The 27,902-nt window shown below is 47.8% G+C and overlaps 1 protein-coding gene across 6 annotated transcripts in view; it reads left to right on the top strand.

Moving 5' to 3' along the window:
• Positions 1-27,902, top strand: part of LOC125956427 (uncharacterized) — an 84,584-nt gene that overhangs the window by 13,069 nt on the left and 43,613 nt on the right. For all 6 annotated transcript variants that reach the window (XM_049688295.1, XM_049688291.1, XM_049688293.1 and 3 more), the window contains exon 3: positions 7,064-7,453. In XM_049688295.1, the coding sequence (XP_049544252.1) occupies positions 7,289-7,453 (165 nt within the window). In that variant the 5' untranslated portion in view covers positions 7,064-7,288. The remainder of the gene's footprint in view (positions 1-7,063; positions 7,454-27,902) is intronic.

The raw sequence follows: 27,902 nt of genomic DNA, 5'->3' as shown, positions 1-27,902 counted from the left end.
TGAAATGCCGCGCACCTTCCATAAATGTCGCGGGGTTTTGGGCGGCGCGGCCGTTCGCGTGGCCTAAATTTGTAGATATACGTCAAAACCAAGCAGGAAAGAGGGAGCTTTTGGAAGTGGAAGGCGCGACCAATGGTCGTCGTTTCGCTCACATGACACGCGTGTGTGTGTGTGTTCGTCCGTATGATCATGTCTCTTTTTTCGGCATCATTTCTGCGGCGGTGACCGCCAGCGGCGACGACGACTCAACGAAATGGAAAGGAAACCGCCCAAAAACCTGTTGCTGGCCAGTCCAGTCGTCGTCGCGTCCGCCCGGTTGCCCTCGGTTGCATGCGGTTTTCCGATGGTCAGATGGTCTCCGTCGTAGGCCGCAGACTGGAAGCGCTCGAAAGAGAGTGGCCACGGCAGATCCGAACGAGGAGGACTCCCTCCCACCGCCCCAGTCCAGAGAGCTTCTCGAGAGAGTTCGCGATCACGAGGCGGACGATCAAGACTTTTGTTTTTCCACCGTGACGCGCTGCTGGTCCATCCGCTCGAGGACGGTTTCCGTTTGTTCCTCACACACACACACACACACCTGGTACACGATCACACGGGGGCAACTACACCGCGAAAGCGAAACCAACGACTGCAGAGGAGAAGAGAAGAGACGACTGGGGCTAGAGTTGTCATTTTCGAAAATTGACACTTCCCTCCGCGCAATCCGGCACCTCTCATCGTGGCCACCTCGCCCGCCACTTGGTGCGAGGACGGTCTTTTCATTTCGGCATATTTTTGCGCCTGACACTTCACCACGCAGCGTTTAACAAATTGTGTGTGTAAATGGCCGCCGCCGCCGTCGCCACCGGTACTGCGCTGATGAAGAGGCGCGCGCGTTCGACACTCGACACTCTCGTCGCGTCGGAGGAGTAGGTGCCAAGGTGTGTGTTTAACGCGTTTAAGTTTTCCAACCCCGTTCCTCACTCCGTGCGATCGTTTAACTCGTATATCCGCCATTCGACGACACCATTTGTTTTTCCCACAGCGTGCGGTGGTGAGCGCAGACAGGTACAATTGATGACTTGGTCCGGAACCCCTGGTTTCCGTCAGTGGGTGTCGGATGTCGCCAGCCGGCCGGCCGGTGTGTGATTGAAGCATGCAGCTCATTTGGAGTTACCGCGACCTCACAGTGCCTGGCGCGACTTAATTAGTTCGATTTGTTTGCCTAAAAGGAGGAGGAGGTCGCCAGTGTTGCACCTTTAAAGCTGACGCGCCTGTCTAGAATGTTTGGGGACGCCCAGACGCACTCTCCTTCCCCCACCGGAGTGCCGGCATGCGGCGGGATGCGCGCAATTTGTCTTGGCTCACCCAATTTGACTTTGATCGATATCCTGCTGCTGCTGCTGTTGCTGCTGCTGCTCCTTAGCGCGCATTTATCTTCACTTCTGGTCGAGGTTATGAAGACAAGGTCTACTCCTTCGCCAGCCCGATAACACGGAAAGAATAATGGTACCGATTTGATTGTTGATTGATTTTCCATGTTCTTCGGCTATGATTGATCTTTTGCAACGTTCCTCATACGTGCACAAAACCGTTGATCAATCATCGTTGGTGACCTTGTTTAGCTGCTTGTTTGATGGATCGATCAACGAATGCCTCTTCCTTAATTTAGATTCTGTCTTTAACCAATTTTAGTTTATTTCCGTTGAGGGAAGTAGAAAATAGCACAAATTGTTACCATCTTTATTTCCACCGATAAACATTAGTTTGGGCCAAGGTAGCTTCACGAGAAAATTGCGGAATGCGTCAAAGCATTTACTTGCATTGTGTACGTAATATTGTTTTATATGGAAGTTCGTTCCTAATCTATAGAATTCACGCTTTAAAGTGAGTCAAAGTGGACTATTTCAGTTCTTTAAGATTCGACCAGATGTAACTTGGTTATGAGTGCCCTATTTGAAGTAATAGGAATATCCTTGTGACTCCTGGCATAGAAGGAATAATTTTGGACATTATTAGACTGTTTTGAACGCATACGACTTAATTAAACTCGACTCAATTCGCCTCTTACAATCGAGACCATAATACAGCATCGCAAATCACAATTTCTCATGTGGCATCTCGCCATTCCCATAATTGCATTGCTATAATTCATGAACATTCGTGGACACGCGTATTTGAGACAATAAAATCAAGGGGCGTTTTCATCATAACGTGTTGCGATCTTCGCGCTGATCTCGTTTCCAAATTAACAAAACGTTCTGCCTTAACCTTACAACAAGATTACAACAGATGTTCTTCTCAAGGTTGTACAGAGACATCTAACATCTGGAAGTTTGAGGAAATTCAAGAAGCAATTCTTCGATTGTTTTGATAAAATAAGAACAACCAAGTAGAAATAGACCAACCAAACTATGAAAATATGTACTAATGGAAGATGGAATGATTGGAGGATGATACAAATGCATAGATATACTTTATTCTAGCTGCACCAATATCATCGTGCAACAAGAAAATGATCGAAGACATGTCAAAACACTCGTTACGATTTCAAACTGTCATAATTCGAAAATCCAAATACCGTTGTTTGACTTTTTCCCATTAATATACCTTGGTTTTGGTTTCTTCCTATAGTATCTGCATGTCTATGATAAGTATGGAATCTGCAATCCATTCGGATTTCTATTAAAAGCATCCTAAAGCTACCGGAAGAAGGGCCACAATGCGCCCATTCGATAAACGGGGTTTTTGTTAAATTGTTCCAAATTTTATTTCCCCTCCCATTCCGGGTGCGCTGTACTGCTCGTTCAATCCGGACTGGATGCTGGATGTGCTCGTTGCTCCCGAAGCGCAGCTGCCAATCGTTTCGATCCGATGATTGCTTTCCTGCCGCGCGGCATGCTCTCTGCTGCTAGCTGCTGGTAATGTTGTGGCGTTGCACTACCCACCACCACACACACTCGTTGTAGTGAGTCTGTTGCGCTAGATACGCTATTTATTTATCAGCCAGTTATTGATTTAAGTTCTTCGAGTTAAGGTTAATTACCTTCGAGCCCATTTGCGCGGGAATGAGGAGGAGGATGAGGAGGAGGAGTGGTGCGCGTTCCTCACTTCCGATCTTCGGCAAAGTGTCCGTTCGAGATGCTTCCAAATTACGGAATCAAGAACCGCGCATCCAATCGCTTCTTCGGGTGAGAAGGGCTCAGGCACACACACACACGCGTGCATGGCATGTGGTATGGCCGCCTGCTGTTGTATGTTGGGGTGGGAAAAGGAAACAGGAAGTGGAAGATGAAAATAACAACAACAGCAGCAGCAGCAGCAGCAGCAACAGCTACAACAAAGCCAAGAGGCTCTCGTGCCCGCGGAAGCTGCATTAGTGGGCCGGACCCGCGGTGGGCGCCCACAGGAAACCCTCCTCCAGATTGTGTGGCGGTGCTTCTAGGTGCCCGGGTATCGGGGAGCGAAATCGTGTGCGCCCGTTGGCCAACCTCCTCCAGCGCGAACAGGTCTCCCGGGTGTGCGCTGGACTTCGAAATGCCTGGCCCCCCTGGCCACCGTAAAAGGGCTAACGGTGCTGCCGCTGATGCTGCCCGAATCGAAATCGATCAGTTTTGTTTAGCCTGATATTACTTATTTTTTTACCAGCTCACGTTTGGCGTTTGGCCGGGCAAAGCATGAAGCAAAAGGTTTCAAGGTTTTCGATTACAGTTAGACGTTACGTTAGTTGTGTTAGATATGAAGGAGGAATTGTATGAAAAAAAAGCTGTACTCTTTCCCTGAGGAATTTGAAGAGAAGAATGTCGATTTTCTTTGTTAAATAACGAGAAGTGGTTCGAGTAACTAGCTGAGCCATTATTTTTCAAGCATTATGTTGACACCAAAGATATTATCAACCCCCTCCTCCTACCACGTTTCCAGCTCTGACGTCTTAAAACCCGAAAACACTTAGCGCAGCACTTGTCTCGCAAGCTTATCGCCAGTGCGACTGCATCCGACGAGTATTGCTGCGCGCGATGACGACGAAAACATACGACTGCTACTAGCCACTTTTCAATCGATTGATTCCACTCATCGTCTGAACACACGAGGCACGTTCTTCGTGGTGTTGCGCGGCCATTTTCCCAGTCCTCGTTTCCCATTCCTTGGCTGCAAATTACGAGCAACCACCGGGCTGTGGCCAACAAAACCATGTAACCTTTGACATCGCGGCACAAAAGATTAGAAGCCTCGGTTGGTCTCGTGAATGTCGGTTGCAGTGTAGAACGCTCCATACGCCCGTCTCACGTGTGACCGTTCTACTGCGGTTGCCCTTGTCACTGTGAACCCCACGGTGGCAGCAGCAGCAGATCCGTTTTTCATACTTTCTTGTTGTCACGACCCAACAGCACCAGGAGCATGCGGCTATCCTCGCTATACTGACTGTAGTGTTATGTTCACGACTTTTAGAGAGAAGCGACGTAAATACGAGACGCTTTGGAGCACTATAGGCATTGGCCTAGCGAAACGGATTCTTTCGTTCTGTTTGACCGGTGCTACCTCCTCTTGGGCCCTCGACTCGTGCGCACACGCATGCCCTGGTGTTGGCCTTGGAAGGTCTGGGTTCTTTCCCCGTTGAATCAAGTGCGGTTCGATGCGTCTCGTGGTCGTTACAGTGGCTATTTCGAAAGGATTTTCTTGCTCCAATGCCTTTTTCCATAGGAAAAGGTAGGCTCAGTCAGACAAGGCTACATTGTGTGCCTTGTTTGTGACCGAAAACCAAATTCGATCGTGTGCCCTCACCGCGAACCGCCTTCTGCTAGTGTGAGCAGAGGTCGCGGAGAGGATGAATAAAGAAAGTGCTTACGGGGGGGCAAGCGATGAGGCAGCGGTTTGACATTTCGAAGGTGTACACTTCCCTTTTCAGTGTGTCAAATCGTGGCTTTAAAGGTCAGTCTGAAGTTCCAAATGATGTACAGTGGTACTCGGCGACAACTAGCGGCAACAGCAACAGCTGTGGACATAAAACATCGAATTTTATGGGAACTTACTATTAGGGTTTACACCTAATCCGATGTTACCTTGTCGCTCAGCTAGTGCTATAGATTTGATCCATGGGAAATTCCGTTGTATTGCGACATTTTCTTGCGGTATTGGAACATGAACATTTGAGGTATAGGAAGTTCAGATTGCGAATGTTTGATATCTAACTTGAAATAAATCCGGAATAGTGGAATAGTAGATCTTCTTTGCAGTAATCTGCACGAGAAACAAAAAATAGAACCATATACCCAAATTAAAGATAAACTAAATATCAGATTCTTGCTGAGGTCTACAACAGAGGAAGACTGTTCAAAAGATAAAAGAGATGGATGTTAAAAATAATGCATGTCCTATAGAACCTTCGTGTCGCTACGATACTCGCCTCGAGCTGACAGTTGGAGGCCTGACTTTGCGCCTTGGAATTGCATCGTCCGGTGTCAATGGCCTGCAAGTCCGCAACGGTATTCAAATCATAGGGGCATATGGCTTGGTATCCATATGGAACGCTTAAGCGTCTCCATCTCGTGAAAGATCGACCTAGAACCATTACACCGTTTCGTACCGCGAATCCAGTGATAGAGGACTAGAGGAGTCACAGTCACAGTCGAGCCTCTCTAAGTGGCACCCGCGGTCCGGCCATCCCTCTTATACCAACATGCGCCAGGTTCGGGAAAGAATGTGGCACGGGACCGAGCGGTGATTTAATTTGGTTCAGAACGTGAGTGTCTCCCCTCGGGGGTGTACACCACCACCACCACCACGGCCGTAGACTGACAGAGGCAGCAGCAGCAGCAGCATGACACGAAGGAAAACGTGGTATTGACGATAATTACAGCATCTCTGCCGGTGCGTTCTCGGTGGGGAAAAATACGATCAGCAACAGCGCAACGCTTTGTTGGTTCTGGCCGCAGGTTAGTTCTGCTGCACGCGGATTATACCACCGTGTAAACCGAGGATTCCGCCTCAGAGACTAACGCGCACATCATCCGGATGGTGGTGGTGATCGTCATTCCAGGTTCGGCATCGACACTGTGAGTGACAGTGCCCCCTGACGGGATATACGGGTGCCAGGGGCTAGATCTACCTACTGGGACTAGGAACTTGGGTGATGTGCACTGCTCTTACGTTTGCGCACTACTACGAGACACACACCAGGAGGAGACTTTCTTCGACTCACTCTTGGGGTTGTAGCAATGTTAATGTAAATCTTAATACCATACTATATCCCGCAGGCGATGCTTATGTTCTATTTATAATGTACCTCCCCCCCTCCTCCCACCACCGGCAGGCACAATTTGCTCTCCAGATAGCCGGATAGCGGAATGTTATTTAGAACTCCCGGGATATGCGGCGGTGCACGAAAACTGGTCAAAGTGTCGAAGATGGTGGCGGCAAAGATGCCTAGTCACTGAAATCAACTGTTCCTGGTGCCGGTCGGTGGCCGGGTGTGTGTGTGTGTGTGTGTGTGTGGTTGCATTGCGGCTATATATAATTACTCTCTCGTTGCGAGCCCTCTCGTCGTCCCCCGCGGTACGTACGCGTTGGCATCCAGGTATCCGTTAAGGCAGCTGCTGCAACCTAGGAGAGTGCACTAAGGGGGAAAAAGAACCCCCCTCCCGTGTGTTCTCCTCTACTCGGCTCGGCTCTGCGATGTCGAAGATCATGATCCTTGCAATGAGAAATTCTTAAAGGTGATCATAAATCTTCCGTAATAATCACTGTGCCCGGTAGTTTATGAGATTCAACAGCTAGAAATGGCTATTCGGGGACTGCTTCTGCTGCTGCTGCTGCTGATGCTGCAGTGTGAGGTGCAGAGTAGCTTGGGATCGTTGTTGCTCTGCCCAAGGTGTACGCCCTGGAGCCGAGGTACTATTTTTATGAGATGAGTATATGGACCCCAAAGGGTGGTGAGGGGCTCAGTGGATGACTTACATCGCTTCCTTTACATGGTCAATTATTTTCTTGGTTGCGCTACCTCTAGGCTCTAAATAATGTGCTCTGCCGTAATGATTCTTCCTTGATCCAACTAATACCTTGTGTTTTGTCTTTCATATCATTCCAGAACTACAACAATAACAACAGAAATACGCAACCGAACGTGGATGTGCTCGCAGGGACGACCGAAACAACCATGTACTACAAACATGGATAACTGAACGGTGGTGGCGGGTCGTACGGTCAAGAGAAGACTTTTTGTTCAACCGGTCATCGCTAGACCGGCGAGACCAAGAATCAAAGCATCAGCAGCAGCAGCAGCAGCAGCAGCAACAGCACCAGGATACCACTGATGGATACAATGACGTTCGATGATGAGCCACCGCCCGAACCGCGGGACGGTTGGCTGCTGGTTCGCGTCTTCGTCCCGGAGCTCAACGTCCACAAATGTCTCCAATTCCCCTCGGACAAGGTCGTGTGGGACGTGAAGCAGCAGTGTCTGGCATCGTTACCCAAGGTAAGGTTCCCATCTCGCTCACCACGCACTTGTGTTTGAGATATCTAGCGAGATATCACTTCCTAACAACAACACGCCTGGCTTGACTCTGATTATAAACCATCGCAACAACGCATGATGATGTCGCCTGTCGCACGCCGAGGCACACCTAACATAGCTCGCGAATGTACGAAAGAAACATTAACCATCGTGTCTCGCCTGCCAGTCGTCATCGTTTTACAGTATTTCCTCCCTCAATGTACAACCTGCTGTATGACCTTGGATCGGAGCGTATTGGGCGTGTGACAGTGGCGTTAGGTCGTCGTCGTCGCCGCTTTCCGCAATCACTTTTATCGGTTATCAAGTTTTTGACAACCTTTTTCGGGAAACATAGAGCATAGAGCCCAGGTTGTCAAGCCCCGGACCGTGCCGGTACCGATAGCTTATCAGTAAAAATCCAAAGACACATCATAAATGTGTTAATCGATCGATCACTCAATACCAGGAATGCGTCGAGGCAGTTTTGGTTGGCGTGTGACGCTTATTGTCGATTGCGTGTGGTAACTTAAGATATTAGAGCGCAAAACCCCTTGTTGATACCGCACGATACTACAAGCACGCTGGATTTGAGTGTTCTTTTTTGGAAGGGGTGATTTGGGGCTGAAGTGTAATACCTTTACTTAGATAAGATCATCTGGATTTTCTAGGCTTGATGATGAATGATTGAATTGTTATGATATCAATTAGTTCTACTTTTGTATGTCTTTTTTGTCGATGTTGTGTTCTACTCCTACAAGAGTATGATATTTTTGCATAAAGTATCCACTTCATACACTTGTTTCTTTTAGAGTACCAAGGCCTTTTCAAAACCTATTTTGCAGATTGTACTAAGATATTATCTTTTGTTTTGATTATTATGAATACTGCGAAGGACCACAAACCTAGAACATCCAATCTCATTACCCTTGAGTCGCATCTTAATGGTTTCAGTTTCGATCGTTCGCTGTTTGCACTTTACACACGACGACGGGGTGCATGCAAAAGAATCCCATTCAGAGAGTTATTACAAAATTAATTCTTGTTTCCTCGCAAATGCTCAATGCGCGACACCGACCGCGGGGGGATCATGGCGCGCGCGTTTTTGTACCAACAACCAAACCGGCTTTTAACCATGATCAGCTCGGAACTGTAATTTGACAAATTGCGGTTGAAGGGCTTCAACTTTTGTTTTTTTGTTCCGAGCAAGACGACTGTCGTTCTCGCAGGCGGCATAATAAAGCCAAGCCAAGCGGACATGTCGAACCACACGCACAAGACGACATTGCTAGACGATAGGCGACGACGGCGACGACGACGACGAAGGTACCCTATAGCCTAATGCCACCGGCGGCTGCGTAGAGCGACAGTGAATGAACAGCAACCATCCACTACTGAAAGTAGGTCTATGGTAGGAGGCGATGTGGCTGGGTTTTTCATGCGCCTGGCCGCCGACAATGACCATGAAACCGCGGCCCATATCAGACTAGATTAGAGACTGGAGCTGAGCAGCGCACGTTGGTTGTATAGTTGTGTTAACGAAATAATAGAAATAATTCAAAAATAACTAAAAGAAAGAGTCCATGTGTGTGCCCTCTTCGTGGACTCACCACAATGAGAGGGAAAAGACGTGCTAACGAAGTCACACTCATGTTTCTGTTTCCCCATCACTTATCGGTCTCGACCTCTCCTCGAGCGCTGAAGCCGATGACGAGAAGAAGCTGATGAAAAATGTCTGCCTCTGTGTGTGTGTGTGTGTGTGTCCGTGCTTTCTTCTCCGCCAGATGACGAAGTGTCTTCACATCTAATATGACAGCCTCGTGCTGCTTCTCGATGCAGACCGCGCGAAGAACTCTCTGCCGGAGCTGGGAAAGCTGGCTGGATCGAGTGAAAAGCGCATCGAACCCGTTAGATACCGGCGTGTTATCTGAGGAGAGTAGCATTAGAGAGACCCCAATCGACGGTGTAAAGATGTATTTGATGTGTTGTGTAGGGTTTGATGATGCGGCATTGATTCCCCTCCCGGGGATCGCGGTTGGTGGATCTATTTCTTGGTTAGTGGCACGTTTTTCGCTTTTGTTTCGTTCGCTCCATTCGCTGCCGAACAGCCGGGGTAGGAGGGAAAGGAAAGGGCTCCCGTGCATTCCCAGCGGTCCATCTGATGCGAGCAGCGCCTAGCCCCGCGAAGGCCTTCGAAGAAGATGCGCCGCATCGTCGTCGGTGCATTGTCGCCCTTTAAGAATTGCGGCCAACGCATGGCGACCTGCCAGCTAATGCTGCTTCCTCGCTTTGGTGGTAGCTGTGTAGCATACAGGCTCAGGTGTGGCGAAGGGCTGCCTGCAATGCATCCGTATGCTCGCATGCTTTCGCCCCCTTTCGGGCTGCGGAGGGAAGTGAAAAAGGAAGAGCAGAGAAGTCTTACAAATGTGTGGACGACGCTTAGAGGCACACGGGACGGGGTATTCGGTACCAACAGGAAAAGGGTCACCAAAAGTAGAGCTCTCGTGTGTGCGAGCGAGTGGGCAAGCGAGCGGTCGGTCGGTCCGTTCCAGCACAAAACATACACGTGGAATGCTCGGCAGCGGCCATCATCAAGCCTTAGGAAAGCGCTAGACACAGGAACTCATCAGTCACGGCCAGCGAGGCATTTAAGTTATTTTTATTGTAACAACAATTAGGATATTTGTCGGTTTCGGGACGGCGGAAGTAGGGGTCTGGTTTGGCTTCTGGGAATGTAACGGAGCCGACCCGGGAAACCGAGACCATCCTTCACACGGCCACACAGACACGGCACGAGAGACTTTCTACTGAAGGGATGAGTCGAAGGCAAATTTGAGGTTTAACTATTTCAGGCAGAGAATGCGTACCACTCACTTCGCTGTCGCATAAATGTCATCCAAACAGAAGGGAAAAGGCCCCTTCCGCCATACCCTTCGTATGGTAATGGAGTGTTTCCGCATCAAAAAACCGGAACCTCGGACGTCGTCGGCCCAGAAGCTCAAGGTCCCGTCGTCGTCCCACAAGAACTGGCGTGGAATGGCGGAAAAAGTAGTTGATGAAAGTGATTAGTTTAAAACAGTAGGAGGAGGATGGCTTACACCGCACGTCATCATCATCACGATGATCATCGTGCATCGAGGTTAGTAGTAGTAGATGGTGGCTTCTGGTGGTGATCGCAAAACCGGAACACTGGCATCACACTGGCTGGTGCAAACGATCTCCGGCAAACGATTACTCTGTACCGTGCGCGCGCGCGCGCGCGGGTGGATGATCATGGTCATGGTGATCGTAGAACTCTCGCTCGACACCACTGTTTATGATTTGGTTCCGCAACTCGTGCTCGCTCGCTGAGGATAGGTTTTATCACGAGTTTTTTTCGCGTGCAACTACCACCGCGTATGGTCTCTTAGCCTTGCGTTTTGCTCCAGTTTCACGCCTGTGCCCTTTCTCCGAGCCGCTCTGGATTGATTCGCTTGTTTCAGGGGCCTTTTTTTCGAACTTTCGAATAAGACTTAGAATTGACGATGTTTTCAACATAGATTGGATGTTGAGAATCGTTACCAATTCATGAGTTCGACCATTTTGTCGTTTTCTTTTGATATCTTTGAGGTTCTGCGTTCCTCGAAGACTTCGCTACTGTCTTAATCTTTTTACAGATATAAAGGTTGTAGAGCAGCAGCCAAGTCCTGAAGATCTATTTTTGACTAGGTCGTGTCCATACGATGATGTTTAATGAGTAGGTCAACGAACAAAAGAATAGAATGTCTCTACACACATTCTCTACATTTAGAGTACAGAAACCATGTCATGAGAATGACAGACGACGACCCAGTTCAACTTGTAAAGTCTTTTTAGGCCCTCTAGATAGACCTAGTCCAAGAGACCTTCAAAAGGACGACATAATCCCCAATTTTCGTTGAAACTAAGGTATCGACTTTTGATTACAAAAAAATTTCCGTAAAGTTCTGGAAGTACGTACGTCGGTTGTAAGGCGGATAAGCAACGTATCTAAGCTGTATTCGTATGTTGCCTAGAACAGTATTAACACACGAATAATACTATCATGTTTCATCGGAAGAACAGTGAGACATCATTCTATTCGTATTTCCGTCCTTTAAATCACGTACCCTGGAACAAAACCCCTCCATCATGGAAAGGTGACCATTTAAGGCAACGTTTGAGTCACATTAGAAGCAGGTTCAGGCACCGGCGAGTTCCAGTCTTGTGAAGCACATTTGTAAATGAGTAACAACTAGAGAGTGGGTCGCGACGCTCGACGTCGTCGTCGTGTTGTTGATAGCATATTTCGGCTCAAAACCACTTCACTGACCGACCGACCGACCAAACGCCGCACGTAGCTCGTGCGCGGCGACCACCTTCGGTTATCCTGTCTCCTTCTTTCTCCTTTTTTTCCTTTCTTTCTCTCTCATTGATCTGCTCGCTAGTAGGTTTTGTTGGAACGTAAAAACGTAATCGATGGAAGAGAGCAGAGAGACACAGAGAGACCCTCTTTAGAGGCCGTCATTGCCGTCATCGGCGAGATTGTATGTAGTGGTGGTGAGGGCCTCTCTATGTGGCCAAAACCGGCTTGGAATGCAGCCCCAGCAGCCCAGAGAAGAAGTCCTCCTTCATTCACCTCCCCAGCAACATCAACATCATCTCACACACAACGCCGTGCGTCGATTCCGCGGATTCCCGCGAAACGCCAGAGGCAGCAGAGAGAGAGAGAGAGAGAGAGAGAGAGAGAGGGCAAAACGAGGGGTGACGGGATGGTGGTTAGCGTGGGGGCTACCACCACTCGGCCTAGGGCGCTCCTGCAGTACAGCGAGTGTCAGGCTTTAAAACCGAGTCCGAGTCCGAGTCCAAGTCCGAGCTTGGACTCCGCCGCCGCCGCCGCCACCGCCGCCACCGGACAGACCTCCATTCCATTCCGGGGCGCGCACAAGGAGGGAACTTTGAAGAGTGGTTGGCGATGGAAGCGCCTTTTTAAAACCGGTTTCGGGGTCCCGTCCCCAACGTGGGGCTGCTGCTGCTGCTTTTTTTTGCTTTCTTCCCCTTTTTCGTCGTTTTAAACTTCAGTTCCACGCCGTTCTCCAGTCTCCAGTGCAAGCAGCGCGTCGAATCTCCGTCCGTCCGTTGTCGGTCCGAGACGAGAGGTCCGTTGGTCATGTCGCGCGGATCTCGCGGATCTCGCGGACGTGAAATGCGGAAAAGAGAAATGGGTTAAGCAGAGTGGCGGCGTGGCAGGCCCCGAAGGGAAGGGAGTAGCTCTCGTGGAGCGGCTGGGACCTTGCCTCCTCCTCCGTATCGCCACCGAGGTGGCAGGAGAGAGGAACGTACGATCAGGGGAAGCCTGATGGAAGCGCAAGGTGGCAGTCAAGGGACTTTGGAATTCGGGAACCTGCGGGGCATAGCCAGCTAGCCAGCCAGCCAGCCAGCCAGCAGTTCGCGCCCGATCGTTTGAAAGGTTTTGATGTGCAGACCAGTCGCGTGTGGATGTGGTTGTGTGGGAGCAGCAGCAACAGCGGCAGCAGAATCGACGTATCAGGAGGCGAAGGAAAGAGCCACGTAGACCATCATGGCTACGAATAATTGTTGAAACGGGCGCGAAAGTGGCGGCGGTCATGGGCGGATTTAGCCACGCCGCGCCGTATGTCCGGATATGATTGAAATTGATTCGGGAATTTCTCAGTTCTCCGGATCTTCGCACATTCGGCCGGTACTAAGGATATTCTGTAATCGATTGTATGGTGGGAAAAAGAAGAACAGGAATCACTTATCATGTCATCCTTTGTTGCAATGATACACATTCGTCTATAGACTTCTTTTCGATCATTGGGGCAATGAAGACTTGGCCTAGGATCAGGGGAAGGTGAACACTAAAGGTTGGTTCCGATTAAGAACCGAGGATCAGAAGAAAATCGGAGGCGCCATTCCCTCCATTTGCCATGCAGTCGAAAGTGCAGTGCCCCCACCTACAGGCTTGCACACACACACACACGAATAAAAAGGCGAACGATACGAAACAATCATCGTTCGGGGTGAGTCCTGATCCAGAGAATCGATCAAATGGATACTCGCCCGGGGGGGGTCATCGCATTCTCCTCGATATCGATATCGATCAATCGATTAACAAGCGGATCGTAGCGGGAGTGCTGCCTTTGCTTTTACTGGCAGATGCACTTTGGGCTAATCAGTAATCCAAAGAGCGCGACTCCGATGCCCGGAGCGCGTCGGTCAGTCGTCTTGTAGGACACGATGGAGCACCATTTAGCCGCCCGGCCACCTTTCCTCTCTACTACTAGTGCTTTCGTCTCGCCCGTTGGGCGTTGGTCACGCGTTTGGATTGAATATTGGTCCCTCCTCCTCCTCCCTCTCGGTCCGTCGGGGAAGAGTGTCGGAAATTTAGCTCAAGAGGGCTCGAACGGCTAACGGAAATCGAGGAACTCTCTCTCTCTCTCTCTGGATGGCATGCTCTCGTTCGTTCGTACAAATTGACCATCCCCGGGCAGGGTTTCCGAGCTTAGGAGGGCAGGGTAAGAGTGGGTGTAATGCTCGATGTAATTGGCAGATTACAACGGCTGACGCCCTGGCCAATAAATCGCGTTCAATGCCAATGATGTGGCAGATAAGATTTATTGCAGCGCATTTTTGTCTCTCGATGCCGCCGCCGACGTGTAGTAGAGGAAGAGGTTTTTTGAAATTGGTTTAAAGCGGGGGATGGAACTAGACCATCCCGGGTGGCGGGTGTTGAAATTCCTCAGATAGTAGTTTGCCTTATCAGAAGGGCCAGCCAGCCAGCGAAGGGTGTCAGGATGGTCTGGATTGGTCTGGCACAAACATTAAACTTATCTCCAGGTACTAAGCTCCAGGTCCACTACTAATGAGCAAATATGTAGATGCAGATGATAATTCATATAGACAGTGGCCGCACACACACACTCACACCACCTTGTGCGCAGATTGCACGGTTGCTTGCTTGCTTGCTGACCCATTTTCATGTAAGCAACGCTCTGGAACGTTTGTCCAGAAAGACAACAGAAGACGAAAAGCGCAGCGCAGCTGATCGCGTGCTCCCGGTTGGTAACGGTTCGGTTTAAAATTTTGCCAACAGAGGGAGGCACTTGGAGTGGGTGGTGGCGGTGGCGGTGGTGAACCGTTTTCACCTGCTGCTAGAAGAAGCCGCCACTATCAGACCTCTGCTCCACTGAGTCTAACCGCCGTTGGATGAATAAATTCGAGATGAAGAAAAAAAGAAAAAGAAATCAAAGAACCGCCCAACCTTAAATCCCTATCGGTGGTGCCCTCCCACCCACACTCGCCGCCCTCCCCTTCACCATGACCTTTCGATGCGAAAAATGTTTTTCAAAAACCGCAACTAAAAATAGCGGATTTTGTTCCGATTCCCTTGTGCGCGCGTGTGTGTGTGCATCAGATCCCGCCTTTGGCGAGATCCGCATCGAACTTGTTATTGTTGTTGGGGTTGTTTGTTGCAGTTCCTCTTACCCCCCCTGGGTGCCACTGGGTGCCGCATCGGTTCGCGCCGTATCGGTAATCGGCCCGCAAACGGAACGGAAAACGTCGAAAAATTAGACTTTTCAATGTGAAATTGCATAATCCCCTTACTTCCCATCGTCGGATTCGATGGAGTTGGGTGTGGGGGGCGGTGTTGTGTTCGTGCGGCCCGTTTCGGAATGGTGGACCGTTTTTTTTTTTTGGTGGAGATTTCCGTTTCGCAGTCGCGGCAGTAACTCGATAGTAGTGACTATCAGCGACCATTTTAGAGGGGATCTATTGTTTTGAGAAGCGTTTTATGGTGTCTTGTTAATACTGGGTGTCCCACAGGAAAAAAACATATATTGAAGTTCAAAGCCATTTTTTAGTGTTTTTCATTGAAAATGCAATAACATTTATCACGCTCTATTGTGTATTTAAAAACAATAACAAAGCCAATCATTTGATATGTCCTCCGTATATTTAAATTGCTTTCTCTATGAGAATAGGAAATTGAGGGCTGTATTTGTAAAATAGGTTTTCGACATATGAGACAAAACGTCGGAGACGCAGGCTGCCAAGGAATCAACCGTGGAGACACTAATTTCACTCGACTTTTCCTGAAATACAATATTATCTGACTTGTCCAAGTTTTCTTAGCTATTGGCAAAATTTGCTTCTATCAAATATTGATACAGATCCCAGCATTTATGTTAACGCCGCGTTTTTTTTCTGATGACATTTTTAAACCTCAGGACGCAATCGCTTCAAACATCCTCCATTCCATTGAGATGCTTGCAAGAGAACTTAGACTTTATGCTCTTTCGGATATCCTTCGATATCGATATCGATCAATTTATACTGAAACGTACGGGAAAACTTTTTCATCATGGAACACGATGACTGGATTGTTTTCCTTCGGGAATGACAGCACGAATCGAATGACGTCTCTGGGGATCTTTGTCCAACCGATACATTAAGAATTTCGAGATGTTTCAAGTTCCCTATTTCTTTAAATAATGTTAATAACAAACTCGGACTCGACCAGAACTGCTCTCTCTCTCTACGTACATGTTTATAAACAGATATTTTTTGTACCATTATCTTTTATGTATCATACATGAGTATCGTGTACATACATCGCTTTATGCTAGTTTTGAAAAACAGATGCAAAAACGGGTAATGAAAATGTATCCTTTTTTTAATTTCTTTATTATTTTCATTCTTCAAAGCATATCATTGCCACTATCATATCATCATGCGAATACCAATGATTGGGCTATTTATCATCAAAGTTAGAATTCTGTTTCTGTTTGCCAACGCAACCATATCGTCATCCTTTTCAATATGATGCAAAATAATGTTTAATTAAATATTTGTGCCAATTGTTAGCATGGCATTCGTTTTTTTTATTTCCATTTACATTCCGTTGTGTGATTATTGCATGATCCAATGACACAAGTTGAATGAGATGACGCATTCCAAAAGCATTTGTTTACCGATATTGTGATCATCATCCCATCATGGAATGATCGGAATGCGTGGTCATCAATTTCAACCGTTTTTTTACCGCTTTTTTTCTTTGATTTGTTTCGGTTTTCCCGCTGTCGTCAATGTGTCAACGTGTGGTACGCGCACGGCCCCGGATTGAACGTCGAACGTCGGATGACACCTGGTGGAATAATGACATGCTTATGCTTATGACCTGCCCAACATGCACTTGCTGTCATGTCGTTACATACACGAAATCCAAACACACGATCCCCGCCTGGTCCCGCCGTCGCCGGATCTTATGCAACGCTAAACAAAACGACCCCAATAGGTTGCCTATTGGTTTTGGGTAAGAAAGAAAAAAACCAACAACAACTATTCAGCGTTGGCTTGAAAACATGTTGTTCAGCATGTCGCGCGCATATCTGTAGTATCGAGCCTCCTCCTTCAATCGATGCATGACGCTAAGGGTGGCGTAAGTGCCGTTAAACAAGCACAAAAGCACCAAACGGTTTGCGGCTATCGATTTTATCTTTGATTTGTAAAACACCGACAACCGGAGACGACGATAACCTTCATCTGGCGCGCGCCCGAACGTGTGCTTCAATCACGTGCATTTGTTATAGAGTGGCACACACACACACACACGCTTCACGGTTGGTCCATTCCGTTCCGTTCGCGATCTCGCGCGCGCATCTAGTGTATATCATACCTACACCGAATGCATGATCCGCTGAACCGATCCGGTGGATCTGGTGGTAACCTTTTAACCAAAGTTCACATCACAGCTGGACCGAATACGCATCGCAACATCATTAGCCCCGCACCATCATGCAGGCAGGCAGACAGGGCAGAGCAGGGCAGGGCAGGGCGAGGGGTCTGCATGAAAAAAGGCCGCAGGTGACCTTCCAGCGAGCGTTCGCTGCTGCTACCTTGGCCAGCCAAAATGGTGGCTGCTATGAATGAAAGTGAGACGCGCGCGCGCGCGCGCACCGATGGAACATTCCACCAAAAATATGCTGACATCCCGCGGCCCATTCACCGTTTGATCAAATCCGAGATGATATTAGGAAACGGAAGCCATAAAATGAATCTCCAAATTATGCCTCCGCACTTGCTGCCACTCTCCGGATAGCGGATTTCAATTAAACGGTTTTTGGGGGAATTGTTTTATGCGGTTCAATATGGCAACATCGTTTCCATAATATTTATGTGCTCGATTTGCGATACGACGACGACTGGTCGGTCTAGTCTAGTAGTGTTGTGGCGCACTTAAGCTATGGGGTTTGCGTAAACGGATGAAATGCATTGTTATGGCCACAAAGCAGAGGGGTGACATTGATTTTATGAAACGCATAAATGCCAACAGTCTAACCTCCCCTCTAATGGATCCAATTGGATCCAACCTCTGTCTACTAACGGACCCCCCCGTTACTGAATGATAAACGGGTTTTTTTTTGCTTCTTTTATTATTATTATGATCATCACAATCACGCCAAACTGTTTAGTCGATACATTTCGCTTACTTTTGCTGCAGGGTGGTGTGTGCTGCACTCAACCCCAATGTGACCTTCGTCTGTTTACTGTGACAAACAACGAGCAGGCTGTCAGGCAAATACGCTCGACATCGACATCATCGGCGGACAGCGAGAGCTAGAGAGGGATTTGAACATAAAAACCCATCGCACCCTAGCACATCACCACTACTGTTGTGGCCGGTTTGAATTCGTTGTGAAGGTTGATCCGAAAAACGGCGAAACTTCCTGCTGCTGCTGCTACGGCAAAGGGTTCGCGGAGGATACTGTGAAAAACGAATGGACCAGAAATGCTGCTGGGGTGGGGCTGCTGCTGTGTGCACTATAATGCTGTGGACAAACCAGCAAAAACCAGCGGTACCAGCGCGGAGCTGTGTGTGCCGTGGCTGTCCAAACCAAAGGCACTTGAGTTGTGGTCCGGGAAGGACGGATGCATTTAATCAGATTGGGACTAATGCGCTCGGTTGATGGAAGCGAGTGGCGGGCGGTAAAGATGTTTGGTGGTAGCGCAGGGGCCACCACCGGCACCGGGAGCGGACGGATACGCTTCGTCGGCTTGATTGACCTGGGAACAGCCGTTTTTTGCAGCCAGTAACGCTGCTGCTGCTGCTGCTGCTACTTGCCCACCCTATGGCCCTATGGGGCGCATGCAACGTGCCTCACGTGGCAAACACCATATGTGCACCCCACCGTACGTGTTCTCCTCCTCTTTCCTTTCTCTTGCTACTATTTGCCCTGCTGACTGAGATAGAGAGAGGATTGTGAACATTTCTTTACTAAAGGTACGGAGCTACGATGGCAACTTTCACAGCTAAGAACCTTTCATTGTCATCCGGGCGTCTATTGCGATACTTTATATCAGACGCCACGATAGCAACTTTGTTTTGTAACTTTCAAAGACATACTAACAACGCATCAAGTTGAGAGTCTGTTTGGATAACGTTTTGACAGTTTTTTCAAGCGAATTTCCAACCAAGCTTGGATAAGAGCAAGTGAAGGAAAGTTTCTTTGATTTTAACCTCGTCAGCATCTTTATTTCAATCCACTCTTTGGCAGTTCTTAACAGAAAATTGCGATCGTGGCCCTGCAGCCTAATATTTTCACACCAGATATCGATCAAACTGTGATCAAGCTGATCACAAGTAAGTGGTTGCTTGCTCGAGATCAAGATTGTTACGAAGTAGCCGCAAAGGCCTTCTTTGTAGCTCCCTATGCACTCTCTCTCTCTCTCTGTCTGTCTTTCTCTCTGTTTGTCTCTCTTTCGCTCTCAACTGTTTGCTTTGGTTATGCGTTGTTAAACCGTTGAACGTCGAAACGACCGCTTACAAAGTATTCCAAGTATTCCTATTGGCCAAACAGACGGCCACGGGGACCCCGAGGTCTGGTCCAGCTTGGTCCCCGTGACCTCCTTGATCGCCGCGCTCTATATTTTTGCACTGGCCAGACGACGGCGGCTACCAGGGCAACGGGACCAACCAGACTGCTTCTCGACCGTTTCCGCAACCGCGCACACTGGAATAGAGGGACGTTATAGTTCGTTCGTTTGGAGCATTCGTTTTGCTCAAGCAGCACGCGCGCGAACGCGGAATGGGTACGCGCCCCGGCCTGGTTTTATGGGGTGGAGGGCTGCTAGTTCGGGAATGTTGCGCGTTTTATGATTTTGGAATATTAATTCCGTTTGATCGTTTTCCCGCGTGCACCGCGCTTTTCGCCCAGCCCAGCCTACCGCCATCTGGATGGCGGTTGGTTGTTTGTTTGTTTTGTGATTCCTCCCTTACCATCCTGGGTAGGCGCGGGAACCCCCCCTGTCGGTTCATGTATTTTCATGGCGCGACGTTCCGGGACAAATGTCTCATTTCGAATGCAGGGCCCAGCGGAACTGGCGGTGGTAGTTTTGTAACTTCATTGCGATATGTCACCGGAACGCATCGCTCGAAGTCACAAACCTTGTTGATGGAAACACATGTCATGTCCATTTTTCTCCGTGAATGGACTGCTGTCGCGATTGGTCGCGCGGAAAGGACAACAGAAACATTTTTAGTACAATTTTATATCGTCATCAATAAGGATGTCCAGTGTATAAACTTAAAATAATCCTAACGACCGTTTCCTTTTGCAAATCGAATACAGCCCAGTACTAGAACTAATAGCGTTGCGATGCGAAATTGCTCCACTCGGTCACGGGCTACGTGCCTCTGTGGGTATGGGCTGCTTGCAGGTGCGCGGTGTTGAGTGACGCGAAAGATGATAATAATAATGCCGCGTGAGTGGTTTGTGTGGTATTTATTAGATCGATGGTGATTCACTCGCCACTTGTTTCCGCTGAACGACAGAAAGTGTATACAGGCACGCGGGGCTTATACGCGTGAAGCGGTGGAGAGGAATGCTGCTTTTACCTCGTGGCGCTCGTGCTGCATTTGATTAATGCTTAGCTAACACACAACGGGTACTGCGCAGCATTCCTCCTTCAGTTCAGAGTGTTTGGAATCAGCGTTCACCTCGTTCGCGATCGATCGTCATGCCTTGTACTGACTCAAATCGATTCGTTTGCTTGTAGCGGAACCGGGATCCAAAACGAGCCACGCACATTACCACATGGTTACACGTGCCTTTTTAACTTTGATGGCAGTTAATTGCTGCACCGTTGTTTAAGGTGTTCTTTTGATTAAAAGATACATTTAATGCGCAAAAACACAAAAGGGGGAAAATGACCATTTTGACGACTTAATTTCAATCGATTACACAAACAGCATGTAAAATGATCTTCAGTCGTTGGCGGCGATCCTAAAGTAAACATTTCACTTTCATCCAGGTGGTTAGCTGATTAACTATCTATTAATTATGCATTCTTCGGTTGATGTTAAATTGATGAATGAACTCACCCAAATCAAACAACTCCCCCTTTCGATCGTTCACGCTCCAGGTGGATCGCTCGTGGATGATGATTTGTTTAATTATATGCCACCAGCAGCTGAATGCTGAACCCCGGACTGAATGCATTTCAGCAAAATTGTAAACGCGTTAATCATGCGCACGCACGTGTTTTTTGTGGGAAAAACAAAAACCAGTTGTTAAGCTGACAAGAGAGGCATAACGAGGTGGAAAAGGAAAGCATAGAATTTCGCTTTCTCTGTGTGTAATATCAACTCTCGTCATCGACGAACCGAGAGCATATGTTTTGCATGCTGACGCAGAAGAGAAACAGTCAACGGTGCGGAACTCATGCATCCCTCTGTAAACGCTTTTGAGGATGGTATAATCTAGCCAGATGATTGCATGTCGATCCGTTCACCCTACTTAAGCAGCATGCAGCTTATTATTCTTTCAATGATTTTGCTTTCGAAGCGATAGCCAACAGTGCAGCAGAGTGCCGTCTACTAAACGAAATTGAATCTCATGTTAGAGACAAAGGCGCTACTCATTGGTTTGTCTTCTTGGAGCTTGGTTTGGCTTTCACAAAAACCCCAACGCCGTGCGTGCTGTCATTATGGAATGGACTTCTGTCTGTGTTCGGCTCGTTATGTAGACCACGTTCCGAACCACACGAGTCCCCAACCGATGTTGGGGCCGCCAAGATGTGATCATCCGCGAACGAGTGACTAAATGGTGCTATCGCGACATCGATTCGCACGTGCATCTAGTACCAAACCGTGCTGCGCGCTTGCATTACGCAAACGGCGACGATCGCGGTGCCAAAGTGAGCAGCGGGTGTATGCGCCACAGAAGAGATTCCCTTCCACAAAGGTGCGTGGAGCACTTATTTCGTCACACCGAGACTTAGCGAGAGCTTGATGTTGATGATTCTCTTTCGAATGGAAAACCCCGACGTCCGTCCGTCGGCACACGGCGGCGGTGTGTAATCGTTACCGGACCTGAAGTGTATTTCTCGATGACGCAGCGAAGGCCAGTTGCTGATGGTGGCCGCTGTGTGTGGCAAGCATTGAATTTATTTGGTATATGTGTTTGTATAACTTTTGCAGAACAGCGAGAATCAGATAACGGATAGGTTTTTTCATAATTTAAACGATTGCAACATTTAAAATTTGAGCATTACATGTTTGTAAAAGAAGTAAATCATCCTTATCTGCGCAGTCCTAGAATATTTTCATATATCAGACATTAATCTCAAAAATGGTTAGCCATAGTTTTGTGCCATTGTATTATACTGTTTGCTTCTTATGGAGCTCAAACAGAGCAGCTGCTAGAGATGGCGAAGGAACTTTGCACTATAAAGCCATTCTTTTGCAGTATGAATGACTGGACAATGCTGAGGCTAGAGGATAAAAGCAGGATGCGAAGAGTCGGCGAACAAAAAAGCTTGACGGATTAACGTCGCCGTTAAAGTCACGACCTTGAAGCTCCTGGCGGTAGATCCCACGAGATACATGATCCATCATGATGATCAGACCCCCTAGATAATGCTGCTCCCCCTCCCCTTCGGTCAACTCTCGCTCGCGCTCTTGCATGTGCAGGTGTTGAGAGCGCGATTGAACGCTTGAAGATTGATTGCAAAATACTCATTCGTAAGCACACTAGCGCACTTTTGCTTCTTCTATGGAGCAGCGACCACAATGATTCGGCGAAGAAGATTCAAGTTCTTCACTTGTTGACTTGTACGATCCCGCATCTCCGTTGCTTCGAGATTCGTTATAATTGCAACATATGAACCGGAATCATCTCCCCTGCGCTAAGGAATCTCGATTAGTGCAATCTTCGCCTGGCTGGCTGACATTGACCCCTGCCCTTGTCCTAGGCTCATTCCGGCGTGAGGATGAAGCATCAGACACACACACACATACATACCGAGTGCTCGTACGTCACGCCGCGTTGTCTTCTGTGGCAGTGATACGGCGTGTCGAATGGAGTTTCTTTGCAGTTTCTGGACGACACAACAGTTTACTCCCTAGCTGCCGCCCATGGAGGAGCGATGATTTTTTATTTGTTTCTTTTCTTCAGACATCCGGACGTCGTCCAGTTGTTGTTGGTGGTTGCTGCCCATACGTGAGCTGCATTTTTTATACATCGACAAAAAAAATAAAACATCTTCGCCACTTGCCATGCCTGCCGCTCATGGCAGTCGTGAGTTTGCTGAACTTACTGGAAGTAGAATGGGGAAAGAGTACGAAGCACGTTGTCGAAGGGGTTTCGTACCTCCGTATGACTTATGCTGCTGCTCCCTTTCGAACCCGCTTTGGCTATGCCGGCTTCCATTGCCGCGCTGTTGCAAGTCAGCAATCTTAAGAAGGAGGAGAGTTCAAATCGTGCAGGTTAACTTGCCGATTGCAACGGCAGGTCACATCAATTTCTTTTCATTAGTCGATACTGGTGACAGGCGGATGATTTGGTGCAGACTTAAGGCGTGTGATTGTGCACTCTACGTCTAAATCCTAGTAAAAACAAGCAAAATGCTCTGAAAGTATGCCCGGAATGGACTGTTTTGCTTTCTGCAAAAGTAAAATGATCTACACTACTTACAGCTGTGTGCGCACATAACAGACAGTCATACGATGATGGTAACAATGATGATTATGTTTTCCATTTCCATTTAATTTAGAACAAGCATAATATGGAAACGTAATGTGTGTTCCTTCATATTATCCGTCGTAGGTGTCGTAGATTCCAAGAAATCGGTAGCAGCACTACTATACGTTTCAACCTAAGCAGCTGGCTAAGGAACTGAAATTAGATCCCCTAGCGGCGGCATCGTGTCCGCGAGCGAGCCTCTGTCGCAGCTTATGCTCTTTAATGCTCCTTACGTTTGGACTCTCGCCGATTTCTCACCGTTACATGCAACGTGCGCGCGCGTTACTTTAACGGCCAAAAGCATGATTTCCTTCCAGCAGCATAGTGCGCACGTGCACCACACCACCCTGCGCTCCCTTTGGCGTGCGTTAATTCAATTTTCCATACACCACAAACACGGTGACATTTGACACCAGAAAACCGATTAAGAAAAGAAACTTAGCCTCTTTTGAGACACGATTTGAAGAGCATGTTATGGATGTGTGGCAGAGGTCGGGCCCGTATCCCCCCGGGGTCGAATGGAAACACAATCTCCTCTCGGGCAGAGGAAGAGAAGAACAATGCCAGGTCAGTATTATTATGGCCTGGGCCGCTGGGTCAGACTTAGTGCTGTTTAGGTTTCCCGATGTCCCACCTGCTTTGCAATGTATGATAGAGGTGTTTCTGTTTCCGCTGCCTTCATGCCCCCCAAGCTGCTTAGTGTAATAAGAACTCTGGCCGAAGAACGTGGATTTAACGTTCATGAAAGGTTATTTGGAGGTTCTTTTTTATGAAGAAGAATATTGGCAGGGTAGATATCACTCTTGACACTGCTTTAAAAGAATATTTTGAAGACTCGCCAACAACACAATCGTAGGAGTATGTTTAAACAAGATATTAAAATGGGCATTAGTTATTTATTCATTATAATGATCGTTTTAATAATTTCAAACTAATTTCATGGATAGCATTACATTGGATCGCATTTAGTTCTTTCCGTTGGTTTATTTGATGTTTGACTCATAATGGCTTAGGATTACAGCCGTAAACCGCACCATAACAAAACAATTGAATCCCCACTAATGCAATGTTATTTGCGGTGTACTGCAACAAGTGAAAATTCATGAGCTAAATTACTATCGGCACACCACCTGCTGATCATCGGTTGATGCCTAATGTGTTTAGCTGGTTTCAGTCTACACAAGACCCCGACACACGTGCATTAGATACACTATTCATTTCCACCCGTTGCACGTGAAATGCGTGCGGTTTGGATTGAAAGCGATAGACATTCACCGCAATCGGCTCATCGCTCATTTTGAGCAAAGATTTACTCTGACGTAGCTGTTCATGCTGTGCCGGCCAACCGCCTTCCATATGAGTTGCTGCGGTGCGGTAGTGCGAGAGACAGGAGAAAGGGAAGGACGTACAGGAAAATCAATTTGTGGTTTTCAAACTACTAGCGGCGCAACCGTCAGAACATAACGGGGCAGTCTATGAAACAAATATCCGCTAACGCACCGTGGGACACGCAGTAAATATTTCAATCATTTCATTTCCGCTCTGTCGGGTTCACAATGCAAAACAACCATCATCATGTGTTGCCCTGCCCGGGGTCGGTTGGTCGATCGGTGCTTGGAGCAGCACGATGTAATTGCTTTCCGCAAACCGTTCATACCATGTCACGGCCAGCGGTGATAACAACGCAGGAGCATGGTGTGCCATGTTACATTATCTATAGTACTTGACACGCTTTTATAACCGTCTCCTGTATTAAACGAAACAAAACCGTAACGCAAAAAAAAACATATCCTGTGATTCAGTTCCGTGTGGAATCTTCAAAAGTATTTTTTTGTCTGGTGAAGGTATTCCTATTCGTCAGTTCAGAGCTTTTCCGCTTCAGAACGGAAGCGTTCTGGACACGATGATAAGACTTTAATTGGAGCTATTTAACAGAACAAGCGATAATCTTCTTAACAACCCACAGAATTGTGTTTCGCAGTAGTAGTCCTCGATACCATAGTCTCGTCCCCCGAAGGAATGTTGCTCTCATTGTCTTAAAGTTCTGCTTCGAGCAATTCCCTGGCTCCATTGCTGATTGGGTGGCATGGGCAGCACACTAAACCTACATACAATTTGCTGATGGAGCTTCGTTTGGAGGCTGCTGGGTGCTCGCTTACGACACATGACACCCCCCCTATCTACCATCCAGTGCAGTGGCATGGCCTGGGATTCTTGGTGCCTTAATTGAGATATTTCAGCCTTTTCATTACAGCCATTTGTATTGCTGTTGTATGTGTGCCTGTATGTGAGTGCTATTTGTCTCGTTCGTTTCCTTATTGATTTCCTTCCTCTCGGTTTCCTGTGCTCGGCTCCAGCCTGTTGTAAACTTTGTCGCGTAAAATCCCACACAACTTGTATCGCGCGTTGCTCGGGCCTAAGGCGATCAGGCGGCAATGACAAGTACAACAACGTTCGCGGTTTCCAGAATGCACCCGGTGCAGTAGTGCTCACTTGACAAATCAAAGCTGACGTTGGGTTTTGTTCCCCTATCTTGACTGACACTGTGACCGTAGGGATTATTTTTAGGGCAATGTCTGTTAAAATAAATCTAATGGCCCGATCCGGTGCCCACCGGTGATCGCATGTCCAATGTGCTCCAGTGCCGCTAGAATTAATTCCAACCCATAATCTGCCACTGTGCTCCTTTGAACCACAAACATAGCTTGAGAGTCCGGGAGCCACCGTCTCTAGTATTGCCTCCAGTGTTCTCTATTTCTCTTTAGTGTTATTGGAACACACAGCAGTTAAGAAGCCTTGTGATCTAGCCCAATCCATCGCACACAGTAGAGGCGCTGTAGGCGTCCGTTAGGCTCGCCGCCTCCCCTCGTCCCCGTGTGATCTGATCGCTAGGGCCGCGCGCTGTATAAGCGAACGCAGCGCACGTGTTGCGAATGGTAGTGACGCAATGCTTGAGATTGGTTGGGATGGAGTCAAATACGCCTTCTCAACTTAGCGCTGCTGCGGCAATACAATTGACTTTGGCACGAATTTTGGCTTGGTATCAATCTCTTTTTTTTATCAATTCATGATCGGCTTCATACATGAGCGAAAAGCGCTACTGCCGTGGTAATGCCAGTTGCCACATCACGTCCCTGAGCTAAGCAGTTTTCATGTTTCTACTTTACGGTTGGTGAGATTTGTTTCAAAGATTGCGTCCCCCGGAATGAAGTCTGTTTTGGCTGTTGCTCATTTGTAGTCTATTCTGAATTGGAAGAGTTTTAGCAGTCTCGTTGAGCTGATGTGACAGAATAGCTTTGAATGTAATTCGTATTGCAAAAGATAATCTAAAATAATAAAAGTTCCCAACATTAAGCAAAGATGTGCAACAAAACCTAAATAACGCTGGATAAATTAGCAGCTATAGCTGCATTGTAACGCTTACAACTATAAAAGTGTAAAACTGCTTTGCATGCTTCAAACGACTTTGTGCATGGTACGGAAATAGCAGTGACACTTATTTCCTTTGCCCTCGCACATTTATTTTGCAGTACGATCTCGCCATGTTACGCTTATTCCCATGCTCCAAGTGTGGTGGAGAGTTATTAAACTAATTTACAATCTAATACCGCGAATACAGCACGTGCACGACAAGCTAAGCTGCGCACGATGATCTGGAATGCTTTAAACAATGGTTAACCCCATTGTTACCATTTTAACTACCATCACGATCGAGATGATCATGAGGAAAACCTTGCTGGCCGCCGCAGTTTACCGGTCACATTATACCAACAACGATCGGCTGAGATAACCATAGTGCCCCAACTTTGCGCTACAACATCAAGGTGGGAAGACAAGTAGCACCAACGCCATTCGCGCGCAATTAATAAGAGAGAACGATTTGGATCCAGGCTTCGCCGTTTCCAGCCTACGGAAACGCGTTTCCTGTTAGGCTTTTCACGCACTGGCAGCTCGTACCTTCCTAGAAATGTTTATAGCTAATCAACCTTTCTAAGCATCGGTGAAAGAAACACGTCGCGTTTTCTCTGCACTCGCATTTCACCTTCGGAGAAATGGAGATGCTGAATCGCAATGCTTTTAGTAACCATTTACTGCCCTGCCGACCGTCTAGCGACCCTTTTTCTGTAGAGAATAATTTCGACAGTGGCCCCCCTTTCGCGGTACTTGATTTATTTGACGATCAATTCGAGCTGCAGCTGCCAATTTCCATTTCATTTGGGTTTCTATGTTCCGAGAGGTTTCCAATCCCCTTATCGGGATGTAAATAATTAGCTGCCATAAGGAAGGTGTTGCGAGACTACCCGCAAAATGTATTTTGCGAAAATACTTGGTTCTGCGGATAGACGCGAATGCTTATTATTGAGCCACAAATCAGTTTCTTAATTGGATCC

This window comes from Anopheles darlingi, chromosome 3 (genome assembly GCF_943734745.1).
Source record: "Anopheles darlingi chromosome 3, idAnoDarlMG_H_01, whole genome shotgun sequence".
Taxonomy (NCBI): domain Eukaryota; kingdom Metazoa; phylum Arthropoda; class Insecta; order Diptera; family Culicidae; genus Anopheles; species Anopheles darlingi.
This window is presented reverse-complemented; position numbering and strand designations above follow the sequence as displayed.